The 27,543-nt window shown below is 38.4% G+C and overlaps 1 protein-coding gene across 6 annotated transcripts in view; it reads left to right on the forward strand.

The window, feature by feature from the left end:
* B3GNTL1 (UDP-GlcNAc:betaGal beta-1,3-N-acetylglucosaminyltransferase like 1) overlaps positions 1-27,543 on the forward strand; it is a 103,987-nt gene that overhangs the window by 17,228 nt on the left and 59,216 nt on the right. For all 6 annotated transcript variants that reach the window (XM_040081445.2, XM_040081441.2, XM_040081444.2 and 3 more), the window contains exons 5-6: positions 297-362; positions 12,710-12,805. In XM_040081445.2, coding sequence (XP_039937379.1) covers positions 297-362; positions 12,710-12,805 — 162 coding nt within the window. The remainder of the gene's footprint in view (positions 1-296; positions 363-12,709; positions 12,806-27,543) is intronic.

Raw genomic sequence — 27,543 nt, forward strand, 5'->3', positions numbered from 1 at the left:
CTCTGGGAGTTGTGAAAGTTGGAGAGTTTCTTGAGAAATAAATATTACATGTGTGTGTGCCTGTGGATGTGTGCTGAGCTCACAGCACCATTGTCACGTAGCAGTTTTGATCACTTCCACCTCGAACAGCATCAAGTATAATCCACAAGAAGTGTGAAGTCTCTTAATATCTGCTCCATTTGCATTTCTGACTGCAAGCCAGTAAAATGATGTTAATTTAGCAACATATTCTAATGTGTGTCAGTACTGTACTGTGACCCTTTTTATGTTCAGTAACAGTGTGCTATTTATTCCAGGATGATGTGATGATGCCACAGCGGGTTAGGCTGCAGCACCAAGCTGCCATTCAACACCCAAACAGTGTGAGTACTTTTTTCTTGTGCGTATTTCTGGGTTTTTCTTTGACAGAGTTCCGGATACATCTTTAAAAGGATATGAAAATTTCACAGTGGGGCTGGGGAAGGCAAAGCAATAACCAGTGTATTCTTTTCCTTTAGTTTTAATCCTTGCACTGAATGGGAGCTTTGATTGAACTTCTTCCTTTTATTTTCTCTGTTCGGAAAACCAGATCTTATTACAACAGTGATACTCTTTTGCAAATAAGTATATAGGTTTGGCTAGTGTCTGTAATCTAAAGGAGAATGCCTTTTTTATGTAGCCTTTCGAAGTCATGTGAAAAGCTGCAAAGGATTGCCTACAGCTATGGTTTATCTGTCTTTAATAATTAAGAAACTGTAAACCATAGGGAATGTATGGGTTGTTACCAGTGATGAACTGGCCTACAGTTCAGCTGATGTTTCTCTCTCTGTCTGCTTATAAAATGTAACATTATTAGAATTCTGTTCTTTATTCTTGTGAAATAAACTCTCAGGAATAGTCTGTGAGATAGTTTTTCTCTGATCTATATGATTTTGGTTTTATATGATTTTCTATTATTAGGGTCAGTGTTCTTTAGAGTGAGTTTGTGCATATGTCCTACTTATCCAAACTTTATATATAAATAACTTGTTATGGCAGGTATTTAATTTATCACTACTATAGACAAAGTTATTCCTTTATAAATTTAAAACTTAGTTTGTATTCCTATCAGCAATATTCAGCCAGATCAGCCTTCTTGTTTCCACGTCTCTGACATTTTCTCTAGTGATACTTATTTCAATGTGCAAGAGGTTTCTAGAAAGCAAAGGTTGATTGACTTGGTCTGTCATGAAGGTGTTTCCTGCAGGTATCTGAACAAAACACAGATTTGGGATTATTGCTCTCTGTCAACTAAACACCTTTTGAACTTTTTTGAACTCCAAAACACACTAGCTTCAAAGCAGAGATCATTGCAGTCTTTCTAGCTGTGGAATGTCTGCCAAACAACCTGCTGCTCAGTGGTGGGATGTGTACCTGCTCATCACACCACCTGTATTAGGGCTCTTCTGACATCTGATAATCTTTACCATGGAATTTATTAAATTATAGCTTTAATGGTACCTGAGCAGCAGTTAACCTTACTCACATTACAAACACAATAAAAGGATAAATTGGAAGTTGTTTTTGTTCTGATTAATCAGTTAATGTAATTCTGCTGTCAGATGCCAAAAAACCAGAAAGGCAAGTTGATCCAGTATGTTTGGTTTATGGAAATTAGTGCTAAGAGCTATCATATTTTTTGCTTATAGGTCTTCTACAGATGTAAATTAAGACTTTTTTAATTAGGCTAAATTCATCCAAACGGTTTGTAGTCTTTTTAGAAAGTACTTCAACTGTTTTGTTTATATTCTGTTATACTTTGGTGCCCAGCAATCCTCAGTATTAATAAAGAGGACCTGAGTAGACTGAAGGGTCTTTATGATCTATTCTAAGCAACACAAACCTGTTACTGCCATGTTCTAAATTCATGTGGATTTATGGTCCTGTTTCAGCCTGCTACTTGTGGTGGCCTGGCCTCGGCTGGGTTCTGTCACTCCTCAGAAGGATGGGGTGGTGGGAGAAAGAGAAGGTGGAAAAAAATTAGTGGGTCAAGATCAAGATAATTTCTTAAAAGTAAAGAATCCTTTGGTCAGTTTGGATCAGCTGCCCTGACTGCCACTCCAAGACGTTGCCCATCCCCAGCCTCATGGAGAGGCGGAATGTTGGAGAGACAGCCTTGGCTCTGTGGGAGCAGATCCCAGACCACTGGTGTGTTACCAGCACACAGCACTGGGAGGGCTGGTGTGGGCAGAATTAACTCCATTCCCACCAGACCCAGCACATTTTCCATGTTACAGGTACAGAAAATGTGTGGGATGTCTGTGTGAGGTGTAACCTTCTGGGTTAATGTTGGACCTTACACAACTCTTAATTCAAATGCCTGAAGGAGAAAGGGGAACATATCCAGCTGTTTCTGGTGAGCAAAAGATCAGTTTGGTCCAGAGCTCCTCAGTAGTTCTGACACAACTTTGAGAAAAGTTGACCTGGTTACAAATTTACAGACCAACAGGGTGGACTTCTGTTCTTCAAAGAACATCTCTCTGCTGTCCTCAGAATAATCAGGCCATTCAATTTTCTGGCTTTGGAAGATGTTTGGGGAGGTTTGAATGAAGTTTTGTTCTGTATTTGAAGTTCTGGCCTGGCTTCAATCAGTCTGATAAACCAGAGTAGGTGGAGTGACTAAGAAAAAAAGAAAAAAAAAAGCAGAAGGTTGAGAAATGCCTGTGAAGCAGTGAGCTTTTTTGGTTTGTTCCTGAAATTCTAATTTGCAGACTTGCACTTTCCACTGTTTTGCAACTTCTCCTGACCTGGATTTTTGACTTTATGCAGTCTCAATATAGTTTCAGAAATTTAATTCCTAATCATAGTCCTGCTGATGGTTACTGGGAGTCAGGTTTGAAGACCAGTGTTCCCAGTGGCCCCTGATATTGTAGGCTTCAGTCTGCTGCTGTTGTTGTTTCTATAGATCTACAGGTAGGAAGTGTCTCCGGCTTTGCCCACCAAGATAAATCTCCCAGGTCCTAATTAATCCCTGAGGTTCTTCCTCTTTTGTATTACTCTTAAATGCAAATTTCCTTACTTTGACTTGAAGCCTGGTTACTAAACAGCAGAACCAAAGATATCAGATGCCTCTGGGATCTTCCCATGTTATTCTTTAAAGAAACCCATGTCTCCATCTGAAAAAGCAAGGAGCTTGCCCCAGGTTCAGGTACTGGAACAGGGCTGAGGTAACAGCAGCAGCCTTTGTGCCTCATTTCCTGGATCATAGACTCCCTTTAATTGTGCTTTGAAGAGCAAGTTAGTTTCTATTCTCTTAAACTGCTCTTATCTGGAACACTTTTTAAAAATAAGGCTTGTAGGGTGGAACAGTTCTGTCCTTGGAAATGTTCAGAGTGGAGGATTTTGGATCTCAAAATACAGGTCACAAATACATTGTGCTTTTTGTTAAAGCGTGGCTGCTGTCACCTGGTCCTCTGGTGACTATTTTACATCATCTCTAAGTCCCCCTGACATGAAATTTGTAAAGAGACATTCTCAGAAGACACAAGTTTTTGAGACTCTGTGTTTTATACTACAAATTCTTAAGTTCTGCTCAAGAAATATAAGGCTCAGTGCAAATCCCTACTTTTAGCAGCTGTGAAGCTCAGGGACATCATACTGTTTTTGTTTATCCCTAGAAGCTGCATCTATCCCATTTGTCCAGGATCAACCAGGTGTTGCTTATTTACCAACAACAAAACGTGTGTTTGTTGGCAGCTAATTAATAGGAAGATTCAAGATTCTACTTCCCTTCATTCTGAAAAAAATCAAATCATGCCTTCATATCTTATTTTGTGTTATTCCAGAGGAGCTCCAATCTTGTGTACATACTAATGTTCTACAGAACAACTTTTTAAGTTTGGAGTAGCCCAGGAAATTATTTCCCAAACCACACACACTGTGGAGTCTTTCACTCTGTCTCACATTTGTTCTGTTATTTAATTTCAGCAGAGTGTTACCCTCTGAGAACTCCCAAAACTTTTTGTTTCAAGGAGAGAGGGGAATGTCAGTTGTATCTGCTCACTGGTTGCCTTGGTGGATGCTTCCAGCAGGCCCTGCTCTGGCCGTGCTGGAGGAAAACCACTGGATCTGGGAATGGTCTTGGAGACACCCAGTAACATTAAAGAGCTTATAAAATAGCTAAACTTTTCCTCACTGTCTCCTACCTCAGTGAGAAAACAACAGCTGGGGTGAGGATGTGGGCAATAGAAATAACATTATTTCCTTTTGTTTTCTCTGGCTCAATAGGAGGTCAATCAGTAGAGGTGTCACAATGAACACCTTTCTATTTGTTGTGAAATTACAATCCTCTGTCTCAAACAGGTAGGATACCTGGGCATGTGAGAGACCATGAATATACCATTTGCATTTCTTCAATGAGCAATTCTCACTGTTTTGCATCTCTAAAGCAGATTTTTGGCATATTCTGTAGCTTGGCTTTAGATCAAGAGCAGCAGTGCTTAAAGGCATTTTTATCTGTTGCATTATCTGCCTGTGTTAACCAACAGCCTGAATTCTGCATATCTTTGATGGTTAATGTGACTCCAAGATAGTTGATGGGATGGAGTGAACTTGAACAATGCCTGGTGGCTCACAGACTTGTTCACCTGCCCTGGGAGAGCTGAAACAAATATTGCTCAATCGGCCAAGGAATTGGAGAAATCAGCAGGTGAAGGAGAGCTGAGCTGCTCCTTTCTTTAAGGCGCAGCTCTAGCCCAAAGGCATTGACTGTTCCCTCCCACCCCTACTGAACTTCACAAATTAACTACATTTAGAAGTTAAGAGGATTTTTTTTTTTCTTTTGGTCTGGAAACATACATTTTTTAATTCTGAAAGTTATATATATATATTTTTAATGTCATTGTACCCTGTGCTGTTCTGCTTGTCAGGACCTGTCACACCTTTCTGCCACGTGTTAGAAAGTAGCAGCATTGGTTTTTTCTCCCTCCCTTAGAGAGTGCTCTGCTTGCAGAGAGCACTAGTTTGAGTCATATAATTCCTTTTCTGTGGCTAAAATGATCGGATCCATTGATTCTGTTATTTTGCAGTGTGAAAAGACAAATGGGTGTGTGTGAGGTTTTATTAAACTGTTGCACAGCATAAATATGTAATGTTGAATGTTACCTTTCTGTCCTCCATTTCAATTCAATTCTATACCTCTATTTAATTTTCAGCCTTACTGTGTTCAGCAAGGTTGTTAGTGATCTTCTCTCCTTCTGTATCTGTAATTCTGAAGTCCAGGTTTTACCATCTCCCCTTAAATGCTTTGTCCTCCAGTTGTGGCATATAGCTTAGCAGATTTTCCTTTGACGAGTGCTTTTATTTTGGACATGAAGTCGATTAAAATCTTCTTTGCCTAGAACTTAAATAATCTTTTTTTTTTTTTTTTTTTTTTTTCTCTGTAATTAATTTGCAGAACTCTCCTTGTGCCTCCCTTACTCAGCATGTTTCAGACAGATCAGTGTGTGCTGCCCAGGCTTGTCCCAGCAAGCACTGCCTGTGGAGGTTCATTTTAATAGAAGAATTAATTCATACACCACCTATTGAAGAGACATTAATTGAGTACTGTCATGTCTTAAATGACAAATCAAATTTGTTTGCATAAACCTGGTAGCAGGAATCTGCTCCACTCAAGGGGCTGTGTAGATCTGAAGAGCCTCTGGTCTATCTTTGGTATAGACAGAAGGGAAAATGAGATTATATTCCTGAGGTGATTACATGCAGTTGCTGATTGTCCAGCATTAGTTGATTTTTTTATGTGAGAGAAAAACATGTCCAGAGGAATATTTTCATGAACTAATCTTAATTATTCTGGTCAGCAGATTTTTTTTTTATATTCAGTTCCCTTTTACTGCACACTACTGTCAAACAACCAAGTCTTTTACATTCTTCTCCAGCATGTGGAAAATAAAACTCTGAATTAAGGCTATCCAATATAGATACTTATAAAAACATTTATAGATTTCACTTCAGAAAATTGTCATTAGAGGCTTTTAAAAGTAATTTGTAATAGTTCAGTAATCTCCTGGTATGGAGGGTAGAAACTAAAGCAGCAGTTGTGTGAAGGTTTTGTTTGGAAGTGGTGACATTGGAGTATGTTTAGAGGAAAAAAATATGATTCCTTTTCTTTTTTTGAGCTGAACAATGTGAAAATTCTTTCTTTGACAATGTGAGAGTATTATTCTTACATTTTCAGTGTGTATCATCCAGATCTGCTGGAATTCAGCTGTCTTTGCTTTTTATTGGGCAGCTTCCTTACAGATTTTTTCTAATTTGGTATTTCTGAAAAAAACCACGGAGCATTTTCAAAGTTGTCAGTCTAGGTCTAGGTCTGTTCTACATTTAATCAAATAGCCCAAATGGAAAACAGCCCAACTGACACGACTTTGTAATTAAATTTGTGTTTAAAATGGCCTCCACATGCCAATAACCCCATCAAATGATTGTGATTACTGGAGTTTGATAGTCATGAAAGTCTGACTGTAATGTATTTCATTCATGCAAAGATATTTCACTTTTAAAACGATATCTGAAGCATAAAATGTTTGAAAATCAAGATTCCCTCCTCCTGGCGTTCAGGCATTTTGCTGAGGCGATAACTATTGCAATCCAATCAAGACTTTGTGAAGCTACAGACAAAAGAAATTGGTATCTCTTCAATGATATTTACTTGAAGTTTTCCCCAAAATGTCATGTTCAAACTTCATGAATTCACACGTGTGATAACATCTTTTTAAATCTTCCTGTGTAGCGACGCTCAGCCTGGCTCATTCTGATTACACTGCCTTGACTTCTTGTTTTTCATATAAATTCACTAAAGAAAATTCAGACTTCCTTGGGTTTTGATTACTCTCTTTTTATGTGCTGAAAATAAAAATGTAACATCCTTTTGTGGACTTTGGAGTTGAACTTGTGTCAAGTAGAATGTTTAACAGGTGTTCTTAAATATGGATTGTTCCAAGATAGAAGCATCTGTGGAAATGGATATACATCTGACCTAAAGGCTTCTTTGGGGAGTCAGCACTATCCACATATTTTATAATTTTTAAAACATGCTTTAAATACACCAGGGTGTGTTTTGTATATTTACACCTAATGCAAATTACCTCACAGGTGTCATGTTTTGAAGAACAGTTTCCTCCCTTGGAAATTATCAGGAGAGGAAACACATTTTGCTACCTTCTTCCTGCAGTATATAATTTTGGAAAGATTTTGACCACATAAAATTATTTCTTTAGTTTATTTTTCCTTTTTAATTGCATTAAATGGCAATCACAAAATCTTTCTTAAAGGAAATTACTGCATAAAATAACTACAATAAAAATAATTGAAGTAGGGTTTAGAGGCAGCAGAGGTGACATCTACTTTTCCTTAACACAAAAGATGTGGGCTTGATTAACTAAAGCTGCTCTTAAACATTCAGAATAAGGTAAATAACTCGTTAACTTTTTATTTTAGGATTTTTCCATCTCTGGGCTTTCATAAAGAGGCATATTGGGGAAAAAGGTGTCGTGCCCTAGAGATAATTCTCCCTATTTTACTTGTTATTTGGATAATCTTTCTTTTCACAGAACGTTATCTGGGATCAGATGTTACGATTTTTCTAATTAAAACATCACTAAGTACTTAATTGCATTCTCTTCAAGAAGGTTTACATCATTCTGTCATATTTCTAAAATGAAACACAACACTGCACATTCTTCCTCAGAGTGTACAATGAAGTCTTGTACTTTGCATAACCTTTGAAATCGCATTTATTTTGTACAGGAAAGCCGTGGATTTTTTCACGCTAAAATGCATATTTTTCCAATACTTGTTTCAGTAATGAAGTTCCTTAAGAGAAGATAAATTCCATCAAGAACTCCTGAGTGTGTTTGTACATTCAGTGCCTATTGCCTGGTGGAGAGTTTATGCTTTTGCCTTTGTTCATTTCCTCTTTTTTTAAAACAAGGGTGGAAAATACTGGGATAAAATTGAAGACCAATTATTTTTTCATCCTCATTTCCTCTTTAGTACAACGGATGGGTTCTGACCCATAGGCTGCCTCCTGAATAAGGAAGATTGATTGTGGTAAAGGAAGTTGTAGTGATTAAAAAACTCAAAAACACCACATCTGCAGAAAGCACATTGGTTTTAATTATTGCCAACTCATTTAAACTTTGTTTCCTCTCACCCACTTCCTTTTTCATTTAAATGTGCAAGGGAAAACATAAAACTCTAAAATGACACAAATAAGAAACATCTCTACCTGAATACTGCATTTCAAAACCATTGGTGAAAGCTGGAACAAGTTTTTACATGTCAGTGACTGAGTATGGAGTGCTGGGCTTTGCACGTGGCAGACATGGGGCTGAAATACTTTTTTTTTCAGTGGAGCAGTTTTGTACCTCCCAGGACAGTGACTATAGGTGACTCTAAGCAGGATTTGGTAATGTGTGTAGCAATCCTGCCCAGGTCCTCTGAATGTGAGCATAAATCTGAATTTACTGAATGTGGTCGTTGAATATTTATTGCCAGGGTACTGTGACCTGGAGAACCTCGTAGTTATTTTTACTATGGTTATTTGTACTGTTTTAATTGTATCATAATCCTGTTGTACTGACTTTAGAGTTCTCTAAATCCTGAAGATGTTTGCAATGCAGGGGTGTAAAGAACATGTCTGTGACATAAATTCTGATGATGTTATTTAGATACAATTCATTAATTCTAATTGTGTGAAGTGGTAGAGTTCTAAGAAAAGAGAGATTCAGGTGCCTAAATACAGACCTATAATGCTGTTTTGACTCCTGTCTGAGACCATCTAGACAGGACTGGCAGATATTGGAGGCTTTTGGTGAAGCAGTCGATGAAACCAGGCAGGACTGTAGGGCCACAAACTGATCCCTATATTTGGCCACTTTTTCCCACAGAGCTCATTCTAAGCCATTTTTATTTTTAAAATTTACTTGTGTTGCCTTTCAGTGTAGGTAGTTGTTGGTACTTAGTATAACCCCCCTATTTTGTGCTCTTACTGTTCTTCCTATTACTGCTTCTTGCTGCCACAAAGGATAAATTCTTTTGCATTTTTTCCAGAGACACCAATGCTGATTGCAATTAAATAAAAAGCTAAACGAGCTCTAAGTTACCTTTAATACATTAAAAAAGTAATTGTCTGTCTAGAAGGCAAGTTAACCTCATTGCTGTTGTAGCAGACAGGATTGTCATGGTTTTCTCTCCTCAGAAGAGAGAACTTTTTCCTGAACTGCCATAGTCCTTTGCTATGAGCCAGAAATTGCTTTTATTCATTGTTCATGTTACTGCTTCCTATACAAGTAATATTAATATTGCATTTCAGCAAGTTTCCAGTTGGAATAGCATTGCATTTATTGTATATATTACATAGTTTAATCTAGGTACAGGTATATATCACTCTACAGTATTTGTAATAATAAAAACAAACTTGTCTAATTAGATCCAAAAGTTGAAACTTGGATGAGCTCTATTTTTTGCATAGAAACAGATACTCAAAATACTGAAAATAACATTTCTAATGCAGAGTTTCTTGTGCTTTCTGGAAGGTCTAAATGGGTGTAATATATGCCAGAAAGATTTTTATCAAAGTATTCTAAATGTTATGAGAGAAGCAACAGTGAAAAACTTTTCACTTCAGTTTGAAAGCTCTAAGGAAATACTCAGTGAAGTAAATATAAAACCTCTATGAGACCTGGAGGAAATGGAACCAGTGTGCAGTTGCTTGTGCTGCCACACCTTACACAGGGGAGCTGGAGGAAGCTGTTTGTTCTCTAAATAATCTGATTTTCATTGTATGAAAGAAGCTGGTTACATGAGCTGGGTTTTACAGATGCTGAATCAAAGGCTCAGCTTGGTGGTGTTTATCTTTGCAACCACAAGTCAAAAATCCCAGTCACGTGTCAGAGTCCCACTGGGAGGGGAATGGTTCAGCTCAAGTGCAGAAAGGTGTGGGATTTGTTTGGCTGAGGATCTAGAAATAAACGTGATTGCATCGTGGCAGTTTTCACGTTTGCCTGTAAAACAAACTTCTTAAATGATGATAAAAGTGGCTTTGAGTGGTGCTGGTTCAGAAAATGAGAAGGCAGCAGGTCTTAGGGCCGAGGGGAGAGCAAACATGGCACTTCTTACATCATGTTAGCTATGTTTATGGGTTTGCAGCTATTTTCCTGTTGTGTTGCAAAGTTACATTTCCAAAGATTGTGCTCAGAATTATAGCTAAATTCAATGTAACCCATTGATTTTTTTCTCACTCTAATACCAGTAATTCCTAAATAATGGCTTCATTTGGTGAGGGCTTTTTCCAGATTTTTTTTTTTCAATTCCAAAAAGCTCAAAGCATTTTAAGACCTACAATACAGTAAGTACAGAACCAGTGTTAATGAGCCAAAATTCAGAGAAGTAAATTGGAGCATGCAATGGAGTTATCTGTGTGGCTAGATGGAAGAAGGAGGGAATTTTGGCTAAGACTTCAAGTCAAACTCTAGAAATTACAAACAGTGATGTATAATCCAGAAAAGAGCTGTCAGGATCCAATTTAATAGCAGATCTTCTGCCTGCCTTCACCTCTCCTGGTATGTGTACAGATAATTGATCAAACCTGTTCAGTTTTCTCTTCAATTGTGAGGAGCTGGGATTTGAACCAGTTGTTCTTTGGGCTACAGTCCTTTAGCTGAGCACCTGGATTCAACAATTACTCTAGTTTGCTTAAATTACCAACAGCATTTATAAAATTATCAATCTGCTCAGAAATTAATATAAAAATGTGAAACTCTGTCCTCTGCTTCTAATTTAAATTTCCAGCTGTCAGGAAAGAGAAGACTGCACTTCTTACTTGGCTGTAATTGAAAACCAGGTTTTCAGAAAAACAAATTTGAAATTCTCCTTTTTAATCTCTCACCTTTCGAAAGCTCTTTGTATTTTTTATCTGTTCAGCTTTGCTGTGACTCTAGATAAAGAAGCTCAGTTTCCATCTTGTGCTGCTATAGAATAGCTTGAAATATAAAATAAAGGTAATTTTTTTCCTTTTACCTTTTATACAGAGATTTGTAAAGTGTCTTTGTAAGTTAGAAAAACCCAGGATATGCAAGAGAAGCCTAATGAGGGATTGATTAATGAATACTAGAAAGAGTTTTATTTTTAAATAAAAATCATCCTTGCAGCACAAGATAGACAGACACCTGATGTGACTTTTGCAAGTTTTTATCTTCATGGCGTGCTGTAAAAACATCTCTATGAACTCTTCTAATTGATATTCAGTTTAAAAGAATTTTAAGTTAACCTTCTAAAAATATCTTAGTCTTAGTTGTAATATGAGGATAAAGTTAGGATGAGGATTGAAGTTTTCCACAGTAATTTGCTGTTGTCATTGAGGAAATATTTCCTAGTTCAGAGACGTTCTGGTATATTCTTATGGGATAAGCAAATAACATTTTCTTTTTCTCCATGCTTGTTATTTTGATTATATTTAATCATACTCTAAATTGTGATGTTTCATTGCCAGCAGTCCTCCAGCGAGATCTTCTCATGGTGTTTTTGTTCCCACATCAAAAGTATTCTCAACTGCACATGCAGAGCTCTGGCCTCGCTGCTCACATCTCTCTGTGGTTTAAAGCTCTGCAAACAGAGATACCTGGAAGATTTATGAATGCTTAGGGTGGAAAATAAACCAAGGAAATTTCCCACCTTCTCTTGAACAGAACCTGATTATTGGAAATTAATGTTCAGAAACACTAAAAGCCTGTGGTGTTAGTTCTCGGTGGATAAACACATCCTCAAACACATCCTGATCAAAATCAGGAAGAGAAATGGACAGTTTGAGTATGATGGGAGTACAGTATAAAACAGTATCAGCTTACTTTGCATGAATAATTAATCCTGTGGTACCCTGAAGGTTTCGTGTAGACTGCAGACTTTGGGTGGAGCAAACAGCAGAGTTCTGTCCAGTCACACTCCTGGGGTTCTCCTCAGCTTTTTCCTTTTGTAAACAGTTTAGTGTTTCTGTGAAATTGCATTAAGATGTGTCTGTGCAGATCCAGGTAATACGTAATCCTGCTGATGTTCTCTGATGCATATTGGAAGCTATCTCTGAACACCTACTGGCATAATAACATCAAAATTCATATTTAATTTGTGCAGCTACAGAATAGTATTAGATAAGGAGATACTGCTCAGAAGGGTGTACAGTGCTTCAGTGACCAAAACAAAATGAGGTGTCTACACTGTTCTGCCATGAACAAAACAAATCAGAATACGCAGGGGATTTTGCTTATTTTATATTAATTAAAAGTAATGGGAGGTACTATACGTTATGGGACTGTTGACAGGATTGTCTGGTGTTACTCAAGTTCCAATTTTCATTTGCTGGAGTAACTTTTGGTTGAAATTTTGCATTCTAGATCTCTGCCTATGGAAAATTTCCTTTGAAAATTTCAACCAAAATGGTTCAAATATTCCCAAGAATGAGGTTATTGGAAAGATACTCCTCAGTGTTTTCTAGAGACCTTTGAAGCCTGTAAATATTTAACATTTGAACAGAGCAACTGTGCCATATTATCTTATGAACATAGAAGGGGGCTAGTAAGGACTGTATAGATAATCTTAATTCTTGGAATTGGCATGTTTTGAATGTTTGTGGTCCTGTTTTGTTGTCACATGGGTGGACAGCAGTTTAACCTAGGGGATTTATGTCATTTTGCTTTAGATTATTGGTTGCCAAGTCAGAAGAGAGCCAGTGGACTCTACTGAACGATACACACGCTGGATCAATAACCTAACCCAGGAACAACTTCTTACACAGGTATCTTTGTATCAGCTCTGCCTGAAATTACAGCAGGAAAATGGAGCAAGAGGCTTATTTGGATGGATTTCTTTCGGTCATAAGCAATACTTGATAGTTTATTAACGTTATCAGATTCTCATGTTTAAACATAGTTTGTTCAAGAGAAGCCAAGGTTATGGTGCACATGATCATTACAGAGCAATGATCTCACTGAGTGAGAATGAAGCTTTCAGGTTTGGGGTGAGCCCCACATGTCTCACTGCTGCCTGTATTAACTACATATGCTTTCCATGTTTTAAAATGATGGTTTTCTTTTCAAAAAGTGGATTTGAATACAAAAGCGGGGGGGGGGGAGGAATCAATCTTGAGAATTGTCTTGGTTTTGAAAGACAGGTGTCTGCCAAGGAAAGTTAGAGCCTCCCTTGGAATGGAGAATGTAAACCCCCTTCCCTCTAAATTATTATAATTTTGCAATTAGGGGCTCTCAGGCAAAGATACGGGAACAGGAGTAACAGTTCTTTAATAGGAATATTAAAAAAGGAAAATACAAATGTAGCAGTACAAAATAAGCAAGGAAGCAAACAAAAATCCTGGAGAGAGTCAGGGACACGACCTGGCACCCTGTTGGTCAGGGTGTTAGAAGCAGTCCAGATAAATCCTCCTGGAGTAACAGATGTGGTTCTGTGGAGTAGAGATGATCCAGTAGAAAGTCCAATGGTGGTGAGATGGGTCTGGTCTTCCTCCAGGAATCCAGTGGAAAAACCGGATCCCTTATGTCCTTCAGTCCCAGTTTTTATCTAGCTAGGAATAGCTGGCTCCTCCCACACTGGCTGGAGCATCTCACAATGGGATGGTGGAATGTGTCATGTCATTGGTGGGCCTAAAGATGTCCCCCTGGAGGATGGAGAGGTGGTGAAAGAATCCCCACCTGGATTTAATGGCTCAGCCATTATCAGAAGGCCTGGACTTACAGGAGAAGGAGAAAACACCTCCCAAAAACCAGCTTTCAACAGATGGAATAGAATACACATTTTTAGGTTACATAACCCAAGACAGAATGAATCTTCTCCCACCCAAGGTAATGACCACTCCTGTATCTGTTTAAGTTTTGCTTAGGATACTTTTAAAACAGCAGTTCTTCAGGCATTAAACATCGGCCTCATTATACATTGTTTGTAAGTGAGATGCATCTTGTGCAACTGAAGATGACAGTTTTGGCATAAAGAACGGTTGTTTCATTAGGCAGGAGGCCAATGCTGAACTAAAATAGAGACTAAAAGAGACTTTGGCAAAAACAAGTTAAGCTGTGGAAGAAATCAATCCAGCTTGTGGAGGAATGTTGTACAGAATATAAGAAATCTAATGGATGGTTTGCAGAAAACATCCCAGCAGGCTTTAAGATCCAAGTATTTGGGCTTGGGGTTTGGGATGCTGTGTTAGAAAGACATTTGGTTTTGATTTCCCTGGATTTAAGTGGTTGAAAAGATTAACATATCCCTATTTGTTAGACTTCATTAGAAACTGTGTTGTGTTCCCCTAACTCAAAAAAACCCACTAACAGCCCCTGCTATGGTCATTGAAACACAAGGAGTAATCTACAGCCTTGTTTTAAAATCACCAGTGGCATTACAGCTCCCTGTAATTCACCAAGGGAAAGGAATTACAGAAAAAGTTACCCAAGGAACATTTGGATTTGCCTGCGAGTGTGGCATTAGAAAAAATACAGATTTAAACCAGTGCTTTTATCTGATGACAGCATCTGGATCACTGTGCTGGTGAAGAGAAAGAAAAGCTTGAGGATGTAAAAGCTTGTCCTACACAATCTGAAGTGTTTCATCTAAATGGCCACTGAATCTTTGATGAATTAAGTGGAAAATTGAAACAAATATCCTGATTTTTAGATTATGCAAACCACCCCACCCCCCCACCCCCCAGTTTTAAATAAGAAGGGAATCAATGTGTTCTGGAAGAGTTTATTTAATTTTGTGTTTCCAACAGTAGGATGCAAATATGATGACCTGGGAAGTCCCTTGCAATGTTATAAATACCTCTTAAAGCCTTAATAAATGCATTATTTTTACAAATAATTTAGAGTCACATGATTTACAGGTAGATTAGCAATTTTAGATCATACATTGGGTTTGGAACTAGCAGAATTTATGGTACTGACCCATGAGTTTAACAAGATGAGCTTTGTAGATTCACAGTATTTATGTGTTCCTCATTATTTTTTTAACGTGCTACCTGTTCTCCACTAAGTCGATTGCAGAAACAGAAGTTCCTCCAAGACATTAGATTTCTGAGAAGTCTCTGAGTGGCTGAAGTTTTGGAGAAATTGTGCTGCACCAGCTACAATTCATTAGTTGTTAAGCACCACAGAACCCCCTTGAAGGGAGATTTTAAGTGCCCAATTATCAGACAAGCTTCAGCTGTGACATAAGCCTGGGGCAGTTCGGCTTTTCCAGCTTTGGAGCTAAAGGAGCTGCTTGGTTCCTCTGAGCGTGTGGCACTTCTGCTTTTGTAATCTTCTGATCTGAAATTCAGGTAGAGGCATAATTATTTTGCTTTTTTCTTACTTAAAACAGTTTGGGGCAGAGGAGGAATTGGGAGTAAAAGCCGTCTCAGCTGTACTCTGATAATCAGGGTATGAATCAATTATCTAAGGTCCCACTCATCTACCCTGATATAGCCTATGCTTTATTTTGTGTATGTGTTTTTTAAAACTCACTTCAGTACATAAACCCCCAAAAACTATAATGATGGACCTGTGCTAATGGATTTGTGGAGTCTCTGAGAGGAGCAGTTCTTCAGGGAATTCAGGAAAATTTGCTTTAATTTACAGCAGCGTTGTCTGCAGCAGATTCCTGTAGTGAAAGCACATTTAGCATTTTTTTAGCTGTCTCTGTACTCAGTGCCCAGCCCTTTCCCGTCGCTTCTGCTGTGTTTCCACACCATGCACATGCAGATTATTTGTGCTGGAAATTTCAAAAAGGAAAAGAATGAATTGTCAAGATCATGTCATGTCCTCTCATAATGTTTATGTTACTGATCAAATAACATCCTGTGGCACTGGATTGCTTTGCTGGGCAGTGCCCAAAGCCAGGTTTGGGAGCTGTGGTTGAAGGGAGATGTTTTGGGAGGTGCCTTCAGACACCTCTGTGCTGGATGCTGGCTTTAAACTGCTTGAGTCAGTATCAGATTTTTGGATCAAATGTCCATCCCATGTCCTCATGCTGAGAAGATCTTTCAGTACAAAATGCTGCCAGCATTTTAACTTTTCCCTTAGCCCTGGCCTCTTGATGCTTACTCATCCATTAAATGTTTCTCTAAACAATTATACTGTAACATTCCAAAGATACTTTACGGGTATGCGTGAAATTTCAGAATATATGCCCCGGAGAGTGTGGTGGGAATGAGAGAGTACAAAGAGAGCATGATAATGAAAAAACTTACATTTTAAAAGCTCAATATTCGCGTCTTCAATGTTATCTTCTGTATAAATGACAGGTGATCAAACCACACTTTTATGGGTATACTGATATAAACCTTAAATACTTGTGTTCTGGAAGACTGGCTCTTTCTGGCCAAGAGTAAAAAAAACAAATAAAAAAGGATAATTGTAACTGTTCAGTAAGTGCAGATCACAGTGACAGGTACAGGAAGAAAATGAGCAAACAAATTAAGAGAACTGGCTGTTTTGATGTTGAAGTAAGTGGAAAAAAAATGGAGATTAAAACTAATCCGACGGGATATCCGAGCCCAAATTGTGCTTGTAAATGTGACTGAGGTTTGATCATGTGGCCCTGCTTTTACACTGGAAATGTTTACTGGGCTGTGTAAGTGAAAAGTTCTGAATGGTTTTAAGGTTGGATTAATTGCACAAATATTTATGCAAGCCATTTTTAAGGACTGTTGCTGACTGTAAGTAAAAGAGCTGAGTTCATGTCCCCACATCTGTTAAATCACTGCTTTTGGTTAGTTTAGTCTCTCAGCCTGTGAAGCATTCTGTTCAGCCCGAAGCACAATCCCATCTGACCTACCATTTTTTCCTCCTAAAAACAAGATATTTCCACCCCTTCACGTGGTTGTTTACTTAGGAAACAGGCAGCAAACTTAGGAGTTTGGAGAAGGAAGGGCGTGTGGATGATAAGGCTGGATTGTCCTGATGTAGATAAATAACTGTCTGAAAAAGCCACAGCCATTCTGCACAACTGTGTCTGTATGACTTCCTGATACCTGCTGGACTTTGCAGGTTATCTTGGAGCTCTTGGTCTTGGATAAATCTGGAAACTGTCACAGGTGATTTGTAGTTCTTAGCAATAATCTCTGCCAGCCACCTGACAGAAGAGCAGTAATTAACATTTCATCACACACATCTCTCTGTGCTCTAATAGGTGCCTGTTACATTTCACTGGCAGCTTTAAAAGCTGTGCTTTTCTACTTACTAAATCTTCCTATATTAGAGTTTAATCAATATTGGATAAAGATTCATGCTACAAATCAGCATTTACTACAAGGTGCTCAATGTGGAAATAGTTCCAGCATTGTGATGGAGTCAGAGCATGTAGATTATTTTAAAGGCAAGAAGGACCTGACAGCGTGGCTGGACCTTTTCCACAAATTCAATGCACTCAGCGTTCCATTATCATCATGTGGCTCAGCTGGGAACTTCTCAGTGGTCAAAAGCTGGTTGGAGTAGATTGCAAGTAGGATGAATTTTCCAGGTGGGCCACGGATTGAATATCTCTGGCTTACAGCAGCTGTTTTGTCTACCTGCAGACAGAAAATTCCACTTTATTAGTGCTTGGTGTTGGCTGTCCACGTGTCACAACTGCAATAATAATCAAGGCAGCAATCTAACAGTGGATATATGGAATGCCTGTTGTCTGGTTATGTTAGTAAAGGCAAAAACTGGCCAGAGGGAAAGGCTTTCTTACTTAAGAATGAATAAAACATGAAAAGGCTGATTGAAATCCCCTCCACCCTCCCCCTCCCTCCTTCCCTCCCCCATCTTTGCCACTATTAATGGCTCGCTTGTGTTTGTTGTCTTTCAATAGAAAGATGCTCAACCCTTCCTCGGGGTTTTTTTGATCACTGTTTCCTCTTTCTTGACCTATATTATCTAAAAATGTGGCATTAATAGTGAAGTCCTGATGGTTTTCTGCCGAGTGAAACAGCCAAAGTTACTGGTTCTTACAGCAGATTCCAGCAGTTTGTATGGGATTGAGCCTGTACCATATTAAAAAAAAAAAAAACAAACAACCAACTGGCTGCTTCCTTTTGTGGTTGGTTGATCCTTGTTCTTCTCTGGAGGAGAATGAACCAAAGTTTCACAAGCTTGACAGTGTTTATATTTACATGTGAAAATACATGTCAAAGGGTTCATGGAATTCTAGAAAGTTTAATGAGAAGTGGCTTAGCCACATCTGTGAACTCAAAGCACAATTAGAACTTCCCAGTGAGGCTTTATGAAAAGGCTGCTCAGGGTCACATATTTTGAACTTAGAAACAGGTTTGCTGGAATTCAGAAATGTATACAGCTCGTGCTTTGTGCATGTGCAGTTTTGCATGAGTTTAAAGGTGTCCCATAGGGGAAGGAGTGTTAAATAGCTTGTATTTTTCCTCTTCATATCTTCTTGATAATTTGCATGATTAGACAAGGCTGGAATGTGGCTCATAATACATGGTAATGTTAAAATGGGACAGGAATATTGTAATATAGTATAAAAGGGATTTGTGATTACAATAAGTTTGACTTTATTCCAGAATGTTCTTGGTGAATGCAGCATTACAGCATGACGGATTCTTGTATGGCAGAAAAAGCTTGATATGACTTTGATGGACGTAGAAATGAAAGTGGTAGAAAACAGCTATTTCTGTGTGAGCTATAATTTATTCCAGCTGATGATATTTTCTTGTGTTTTTAGTAATTAACAATACCAGTAAGGAATGTAACAGATTTGCATCCTAAATGCCATTTTTGTAGACATTTGATGTAGGAGATGGACAGGTAATGCCAAGTGTAAAGTAAAACTGTCCAGGATTGAATTTTCAGAAATGCATAACTGGCTTTCCAAGTTATTATTACCATTTATGTCTACTCAATACTCTAGAAAATTACTTGGAAAAATATGGCAAGATGTTAAAATAAATTGAAGACCTATTTGTTAATTTAGAATTGCAGTTAAGGGCATGAATGGAGCTAACTAATAACTTCCAGTTTCTGAGTGCTCCACTTAATTCTTGTTTGATCTGCCATATTTATCCTGTTGATGTTCTTGTGCTGACTTCCAAACAAACAGCCCTTAAGCCTCACTTGGAGCTTTCATTGCCTTTTATAGTTTAAGGAGCTATACTTTTTCCTCTTTTTGAAGGACAAAAAAAATCTTTATTTTAAAGTGATAGATAAGATATTGAAGTAGCCCTAACTTTTTTTTCCCTTCAAAACAAAAGCCCACTCCGAATAGACATTTCCAACTCAGTGATGTTTATTTTTTAGTTGGTTGTCCATATGTGAGAGCACAGAGCTGATTCACCCTTCGCTTCTGTAATTTGCTTTCTTTGAATTTGAACATCAAAGTGATGATTCCGAAAAGGAAGGGAAATATTTTTAATGTGGCTTCTACTGTAATAAAAATGGATTTCAAACATATTTTATCTGCAATGCAGATCCCCCTTGTAGTCTTACACATAGGAAAAAACTTTTCTTTGTCTCTTGCAACTGTGCACTGAAGAGTTTTTCACTGTTTTAAAAAGTTATGTACGAGCATGAGTTAAGCACATTCTATCTGATCTGTCACACTCAAGGTTTTGTTCCTTAATACTTTTTTATACTGACTTCACCCTGCCATGTTTAACATTTGTCTCCACAGTAGTCGTGGCTTTTCTGATTTTTTAACTACTTAAGGAAGCTGAGTTTTAAAATATTTACATCCACTATATCCTCTCACAAGTATTAATGATATATGTTATACTGTTATGTTTGAATTTGTATTTTTCCTTTCTGTGTTGTAAAAAAAGCCAGATTCATTGTCCAGTCTGACAGCTTTGGGGTATAAGAATCCAGATTTAATGAGTAATTCAGGTTTTATGTATTTTTTTTCCATAGTACAAGTGTGACAAACTGGGACATGGGATTTTTACTCTGTTTTTACAGTCTTGGCCAAACGGACTGTGATTAGAAGTTCTTGAGCTGAAATTGTGCAAATAAATTACAGTGAGCTTTTCAGTGCATTAGCTTGGATCAATGTAGCTGTGAAGAGCATGTCCTTTTTCATAAAGAATGGATATTTGTCTGTGCACTTAGGGCAGTCTCATCATTCTAAAAGTGAGTAGCACATCCAGTTCCACTGATGCTTAAAAAAAACCTTGAAATGAAACAACACACTTTGGAGACAATATCAGTACAGGAGGTAGAATAAAGGCTGGTCCTTATTGGGGGCAGATATGGAAAATGCCCATCCCTGCACGGGGTGAATACAGTTTGATAAGTTTAGCAAATTAGCATAACTGACAGAAATCCCCAATTAGAGACGTAAGTGGGGAGGTAATTCCTCCTCAGTTCAACTCTTTTCTCAATCCTCCCCACTTTAGATAGGAACTAAACTCCATGAAAACGTGTCTCCAACCTTGGATCCCAGAGAGCCAAGATAGGAAAGGGGCCTTGGACCCCAGCTTGGAGCCTCTGGAATGTATTTTGTCTTTCTACCTATCAGGGTAGGGAAAAATGTTCGGGCTAGCTACAAATAGACTGCAGAGCTACAAATATATATGCAAAGAATATAGAGAATATATAAAAGCAAATGCTGCTGTAAGCAGCATAGGAGGACTTAGGAGTTGCTGCAAATGACTTCTTTGATTTCTTCAGAGCAACGAAAAAGAAAAAGCAGATGTTACTAGACTTCTTTTTATTAGGCTAATTTGGTACCTTTCATTGATGGTGTTGAGTTTACTGGAGTGGATTGAATTGTGCCTGTCAACATAAAAAATAGGTGTTCAGAAAGTTTGCATAGTAAAAGGAATTATTATTTTCAGGTGTATAATTCCAGAGAATGCCAAGAGGTCTATATTTATTTTGGAGAATTCTTTGCATACCTATACCGTAATAATGTCAGAATGAAATGAATATAATCATGAACATATGAATCTCAGGGTTATGATTATTTTATGAGGAAGAAAAGACAAATAGCGGAAACTGCTTGCTGTCTAGTGAATGGTTCAAACTGTACTTAAAAGAATGCTTTAATCTTTATAACTTTGGAAGATTTATCCAGCCACAAAAGACAAAATAAGTGTGCTGTCAATAATGTAGCTTGTTAATCTTGTTGGTTTCTTTTTCCTTTTTTTTTTTTTTTTTTTGGTTTTTGGACATTTTTGATGTTTTTACATCAGACTGCACATATTCTATAAATGCTTCTGCCTCTGGTTTGATTTTTCTCTTATCTAGTGTACATGTTTTATGTTTTTAAGCCCCTTTGCCGTGTTCTATTTTAAAAGCTAGTAAAGCAGGGTCCAAGTTTGTGCTTAATATCATCTAATAGTTTCTGACAATTGAAATTTATTTTGAGCATGCATTCCAGACTTTTATTTTTCTGAAACCCATTGGTTTGACACTGTATAGTTTTGGGGATGTTGGGACTGTATCGGCAGGCCTTACACTCTGTACTCTTATACCCTGTATTTTCTTTAGTGTGTTTTGTTGTTATGCTTCATTTTTGCCATGTTCTTCCACTGCAGCTTTTGGAATTGGTTGTTCTGGCTATGATAGCACTCGACAGCTTTCACTTTCTCACTTCATTCTTGGTTTCATCTCTTCCCCCGTATAATTTGGTCTTTCCCTGATGCTTCACAAAGGAGCCACAAGTTCACCACATCCTTAATTGCCCATTCATTTTGCAAGGAGCAGATTGCTTACTCGTTTTTAATGAAGAAATTGAAATGTAACCGTCCATAAGAAAGTAGCAGAGGAGTAGTCATCTTAATATTCAGGAGAAATCAGTTCTGTGTTCATGAAATACTCTCTCACAGTCAAGCCTCAGAGGAAGGGGGTAAATTGGTTGGCTACTGCATTTAAAAGGGTTTTAATGTTTCTGAGAGAAACCAGACTCTCCAAGTGCTCACACACTTTTACACACTTCACATGGAGCGCTGCCAGGCCAGCAAGGTGATACTGAACCCAAGCAAGAAGCAAATGAACTGTCACAGCATTTACAACTGGGAAACTGCAGGGAGATCTCAGCTCTGTTATCATAGAAGCCAGAAGGAGAGATAAAGAAGTCATTGCTGTGGTTCTGGATGTAGTGTAGACACTAAAAGAGGCATGCTTAGCTTTAGGTTCTCAATGTTTTGTTCCTTCTGTGCATTTCCTGAGTATTTCAGCTGAAGGAGGAAAGGTTGGTTTTTTGTTGTTTTTTTTTCCCTCCTAGTGTTGTCCTGTATGCAGCCAACAGTCAACCTCTGTTTTGTGCAGGAGTCAGTTGAGAAAACTTAATCACGTTGTGTTCCAGCCCCGGAAAAGTGGCTGAGAATTACAGTGGCAAGGACTGGCTGCCCTTGTGATTTCTTCTTTGATTATTTCTCCTTCTATTCTTCTGCTTCTCCGGCTCATGAAGAGTCCCATTGCTAATGAGGGCAGCAGACAGGCTGATGTGCATCTCCCTTTTTCCCCTCCCTTTTTAGCCAGGCCTAGTGACCATCAAAAATTGTAGTGTGGCCATATCCCTGGAGTTTCAGCCACACCTTTCATACCAGCACTCTTCTACTAAAAATAAATAAATAAGTCTGTGATTGTGACATGAAAATAAATTAGAAACTGCTACATTCAAATGTTTGACAGTCTTAGAACCTCTGGTGGGTCACTTGAAAGAGCAGGAGAGTGGAGGCTTCAAGTGACAGTGCTGCTAAGCTGTCCTCAAATGTGTTTCTTCCCTGAACTCAAACTCAGGTCATGCTGAACGTGTCCATTGGTACCTCTGCATCCTCACTCTTTTGGGGCTGAGGTGTTTGAGTTGAGGTTTGTTGTACTTGGCATGAATCAAGCAGTCAGAGGGATCACAGCTACCTCTCATGGAGGTTGCTCCCTCCACCAGTGGGCAGGTGCTCCATTTCTCCTCAATATTTGAAAATAATGTATTATCTCAACTGCTGACATTTATTTGGCCACCTGACTTTAGAAAGGAATAACCAGCACCATCAGCTTTTCCTACCTACCCTGAATTCCATGTTAATGGCATCTTTCAGAAGAATGCAAGTCTTAACCTAGAAGCCAAACTTCAGGGTCAAATTTCGCGTTCAAAAAGAAAAAAAAGAAAAACACAAACCCAACAGCCTCTGGAGTCAGTAGGAAAGATTTTTTTTGTGTGTCATGAAATTATTCATAGCTGTGCAGAGCAGATGTTGACAATTAGGAGAGAACAGAGGCCGGTCTGTGGTCTCTGTTTCACGTGGGTAGATGAAGGCTCGAGGCAGCGGCAATTTCCTGTCAGCGCGAGAGCAGGTCCTGGGGGCTGCAGCCCAGTCAAAGTGTACAAAGTCACTTTTGTGCGGCCTTGGTTCTGTCCCTGGGCTGAAAGAATAATGGTGCTAGGAGGCTCAGTGTTCTGGCCTGAGAGATCTCTGTCCATTGATACAAAATTACGGGCTGAAAACTTTTTATGGATTTTGTGGTTCTTCCCTAGATGTTCGCCTCCTCCTTTTAGAAAGCATGGAACAGCTGACCCTTTCATTTACTCCAGTAATTGCCAGTGTGTCATGTCACATTTTAATTCTCTAGGCTTGAACCATGTTTAAAGCACAGTCCCTCCTAAATTTGAATGTATTTTTACATGGTAACTTAAATGAGAGCAATTTCCTTCAAAATGAAAATTATGAAGTGTTATCCTTTTGCCTTCAGAGCCATCTTCTGTAAAATTCTGATGGCTGGAAGTGATCTGGGGCACCTCTGCTGTTGACAGCACTCCTTGGCATACTCATGTAAATAGGAATTTCCCTGTAGTTAAAGGAATTTTTACTGTAGCTCATTTTGTCTCTTATCTGAATGGGCTTGTTGAAGTAAAGATGGTGTCAATGCCATATTCAATGAATTCCCATTTTCCTCTTTGCTGGTAGAGCTGTGTAAATAATCACATATTAGTGATGGAAAATTAGAAACATTTTTGTCTGCAAAGAAGTTCTGATCTTCAAGTTTAGCAGGTGCAGGCAGTGATGGAGAAATCATCCCTGGTCCTTTGGGAGGTGATGGTCGGAGGAGAATGAACAAAACCAGCTTAGTGGAAGGAGAGGAAACTTTGTGGACCTTGTTGCTGTTCAGGATCAGAGAGATGGTTTGTAGAATGTGAAACAAACAAACAAACAAAAAATTCGGGTGTTCTGCCATATATTACATTCACTCTTTCATGGCTTTTATAACCAAGCTGTAGCTGTGGAATGTGAGCACGTTAATGTCAAGTTCCAGTGATTGAGTCTGTCATCCTGCTGCTCTGCACAATGGAGGATGCTATTGAACACAAATAGAGCATTGATAAAATGACAAAAGCAAAGCATTAAAATATTTCTTAAATGGCTGAAACAGTATCTGTAGTAAATACATGTTTTGTTATTCAGGAACAAGAAATTATTTTCTGTCTGACAGGATAGCATGCATTTCACTGCTGCCTGAGAACTGGGTCTCTGTGATAAGAATCTGTGGCTCAAAGCTTGAGTTGTTGGGCGCTTTTTTTTTTTTTTTTTTTCATCAAGTAGGTAACATGAATAATTTTAGAATAAAGAGGAAGGAAGAAATTACATGCCTCAGTAGCAAGCATGTGTTCTCTGATACTTCAGTTTCAAGTTCTGTATTGAGGGGAGCTGAAGTCCAAAATCACCTTTTATAGCAGGATACCAGGTGCAAGCAGCGAGACACGGAACTCAATTCAACTGTCTCTTCAGTGAGAATTATAACACTGCTTCAGCCTTGATGGCAAACTGCCACTGCTGGGGCAGGGCTTGTGCTAATTCGGTAGGAATAATACACAAGCAATGCTCATAGATATAAAATTTTAACCTGAAAGATGCCAATGCCTCCAGGGCTGGAAGTCCTGGAGAAGGAGAACTCCTGGAGCAGCCCCAGCCAGGGCACTGACACCCTGAGCCCTCTAAAGGCAGGACAATTAAGGATTGGTAATTAACAATTGCTGTAAAACCATAAAGCTACCCTGTGTCAGACCACATACTCAGAATGGGTCATGCCAAGGTATTTACCTGCAAATTACCTGAAAACTGTCCATTGTTTCATTCTGATCGTGTATCAATAGCCAAATATTTGCTGGCCAAGTCAGAATCTTTCCAAAATTCCAAGCTGAAGAGTTGTTTTGCAAGAAGGCAGCCTGATGCTCCCCCCCTGTGACCCTGGACTTATTGTTGTTGTCTGTAGAAGTTGGGATGGATAGCCTGAAGTGCAATATTTTCTCAGTTCTGACCCCTTACCAGAGAGCTCCATAAACTCAACTAATAAATTTTACAAGGAAATAAACTTTCTAAAACCAAGCTGTGAAGCTACTGCTTCACATATTCTGAAAGTTGCTTGAATTTCCATTTGGGATTTGACATATTTGGTTAATTTTTTTTCCTGGTAACTTTGGTGATTGTACCATCAGCACCATCACCACCATCAGCAAACCAAAAAATTTACTGTCTGTTTTTAATGATAATATAAATAACAGGCTTTTTAAATTTCTGTCAAACCCTTTTTTAAAGCAAAAAGTTGTTATTTGGATTCAATATCTGTGACAATCTATAATCATGTGTGAGCAACTGACAAAGAGAAGTAACTTTTCTACCTTTTACAAAAACCAGAGCCTTATTTAGGCACAGTTTTCATAATTACCTTCTAAAATGTGTTTTAATTCTGCCTGTCTAAATTTGAGATGCTTTGCCAAGGAATTGTTTTACCGTGCCCTGTTGGGCAGATGTGTGTTTGTACTGGCATTAAGTGCTGTTAAATATTTGCTGTTATTTCAGGGCTTCTCGCTGTCAGGAATTTAGTAATAATGAGGGCTCTGGATTTTAGATGTGTCCCCATATAGGCTGTGTATGCAAATCTCGTGCCATTCATAGTGCTTTACACACCAGCTGGTTTAACTTTGGGCATTTTTTGACCACAACTTTACATTTGATGCTGTTAATGAATTTTTAAATACTGCACTTAGGGAAAGTGCTTCTTCTGAATGTTTTTGGGCAATGTTACAGGCCTGGCACTGATTCATTTCAAATACACTCCTGGTGGATGTGCTTGTATTAGCATGAAAATTTAATGCGCATTTTGTTTTGTTTTTGAAGAGAAAATAGGTAAATGTTGCTTTCATATCTTCTGTTTGTAATTTGTCTTAACAACTACTTGTGCTCTGCTGTTTCCCTTTCCTCCTTTACCAGGTTTCAAGCCTCTGAATTTGATCTTTTAAGTGGATACGTGTAGGTTTTTATGGAAATTTGTATGTACACAGCTGCTAGAAAATAAGAGAGCATGTGCCTGTGAAAAATGACTGATTACCAAATAAGCCTCCCAAACTGAAGTCTGGAAAAAATAGGACTTTCCAAGCAGGCTAGAGGTTTATTGGAAAGGAATAAAGCAAACCCATTTGAGTACTTTGCACAGCTGTTTTAACAGAGTTATTTCATCCGTGTGATTTCTATAGAATAATTTGATGCCAAAAGTAACACATCAATTTTTTTTTCTAATTTGTTTTGAATGTGGTCGAATTTGTTTTCAGGTGGTCAAAAACTTCTGCATTTTGGAACAAAATAACCAAAAGTTTAGCTCACCTTACTCTTGTAAAATCCTGCAGCTCAGTAACGACATTTTCTGAATCATGCAGTAAACATGAGACCTAAGAAGGAGGAACAGACACATTTTGCCCTTTCTAACTGCCAGGTTGGGGTTTTAAAATCTTTTTGCTAACAATGAGCATAATAAAAATCTTGCTTTAAATAGAAGGGTGATGCTTTTAGATTCTTTCACAAATTAAATACCTGTACTAAGTGAAAATGTCATTTCTTGGGTGTAGATATGCAGATCCTGATTACATATTTCCGTGCCTGTAGGTGCTTAGTTCTTGATTTCCACCATCAGAAATGTGTAAGGAACGTTTAATAACATTCAGGCTCCAGTGGAGGGGATGAGAGTCCTCTATCCATGTGTTGGGAGATATCTAATGACAAAAAGAACACATTCTCGAGGTAGAAGTGCAGCAGATGCCAAACAGCTGTGGATCATCTGTGCTCTGTTATGGAAGAAATGCGAGCCTTTAAGCCTGAATTGAAGAAAGATTTATTTGTTTGTTTGTTTGTCTTAGCACAAACCTGCCTGGTTTAACCCTTTCTCTCCACTGCTAATTGCAGTTATCTGCTTACCCTTAGGTTAATAGGGAATTCTTCTGGCTGCCTGTCCCTCTTAAAGCCCTTCAAATTATATCTCATTAGAAGTCAGTAAAAACAAAATGTCAGTTTAGAAGTCAGATCCTGTTTTGTCCTTGTTAATGTCCCTTGACATTAAGTGCCCGTTAATTAGCTGACCTTCACACCCTGCAGCATAAACAGCTCCAGTAATACCCACTTGTGCCTTTGCGGTGCCGTGGGGCTTTGACACCACAGTCCTGCTGCTCTTCAGTCCCGTCATTTTTGTGTTTTGCTGGCCTCTGCTGCTGCCTCTTTACCATTCCCAGTCCATTTGGTCCATGGTTTTTCCTCCTTTGGGAGATGATTTCTTTTTTTTCTTATCCCCT

Source organism: Hirundo rustica, chromosome 18 (assembly GCF_015227805.2).
Source record: "Hirundo rustica isolate bHirRus1 chromosome 18, bHirRus1.pri.v3, whole genome shotgun sequence".
Lineage (NCBI taxonomy): Eukaryota > Metazoa > Chordata > Aves > Passeriformes > Hirundinidae > Hirundo > Hirundo rustica.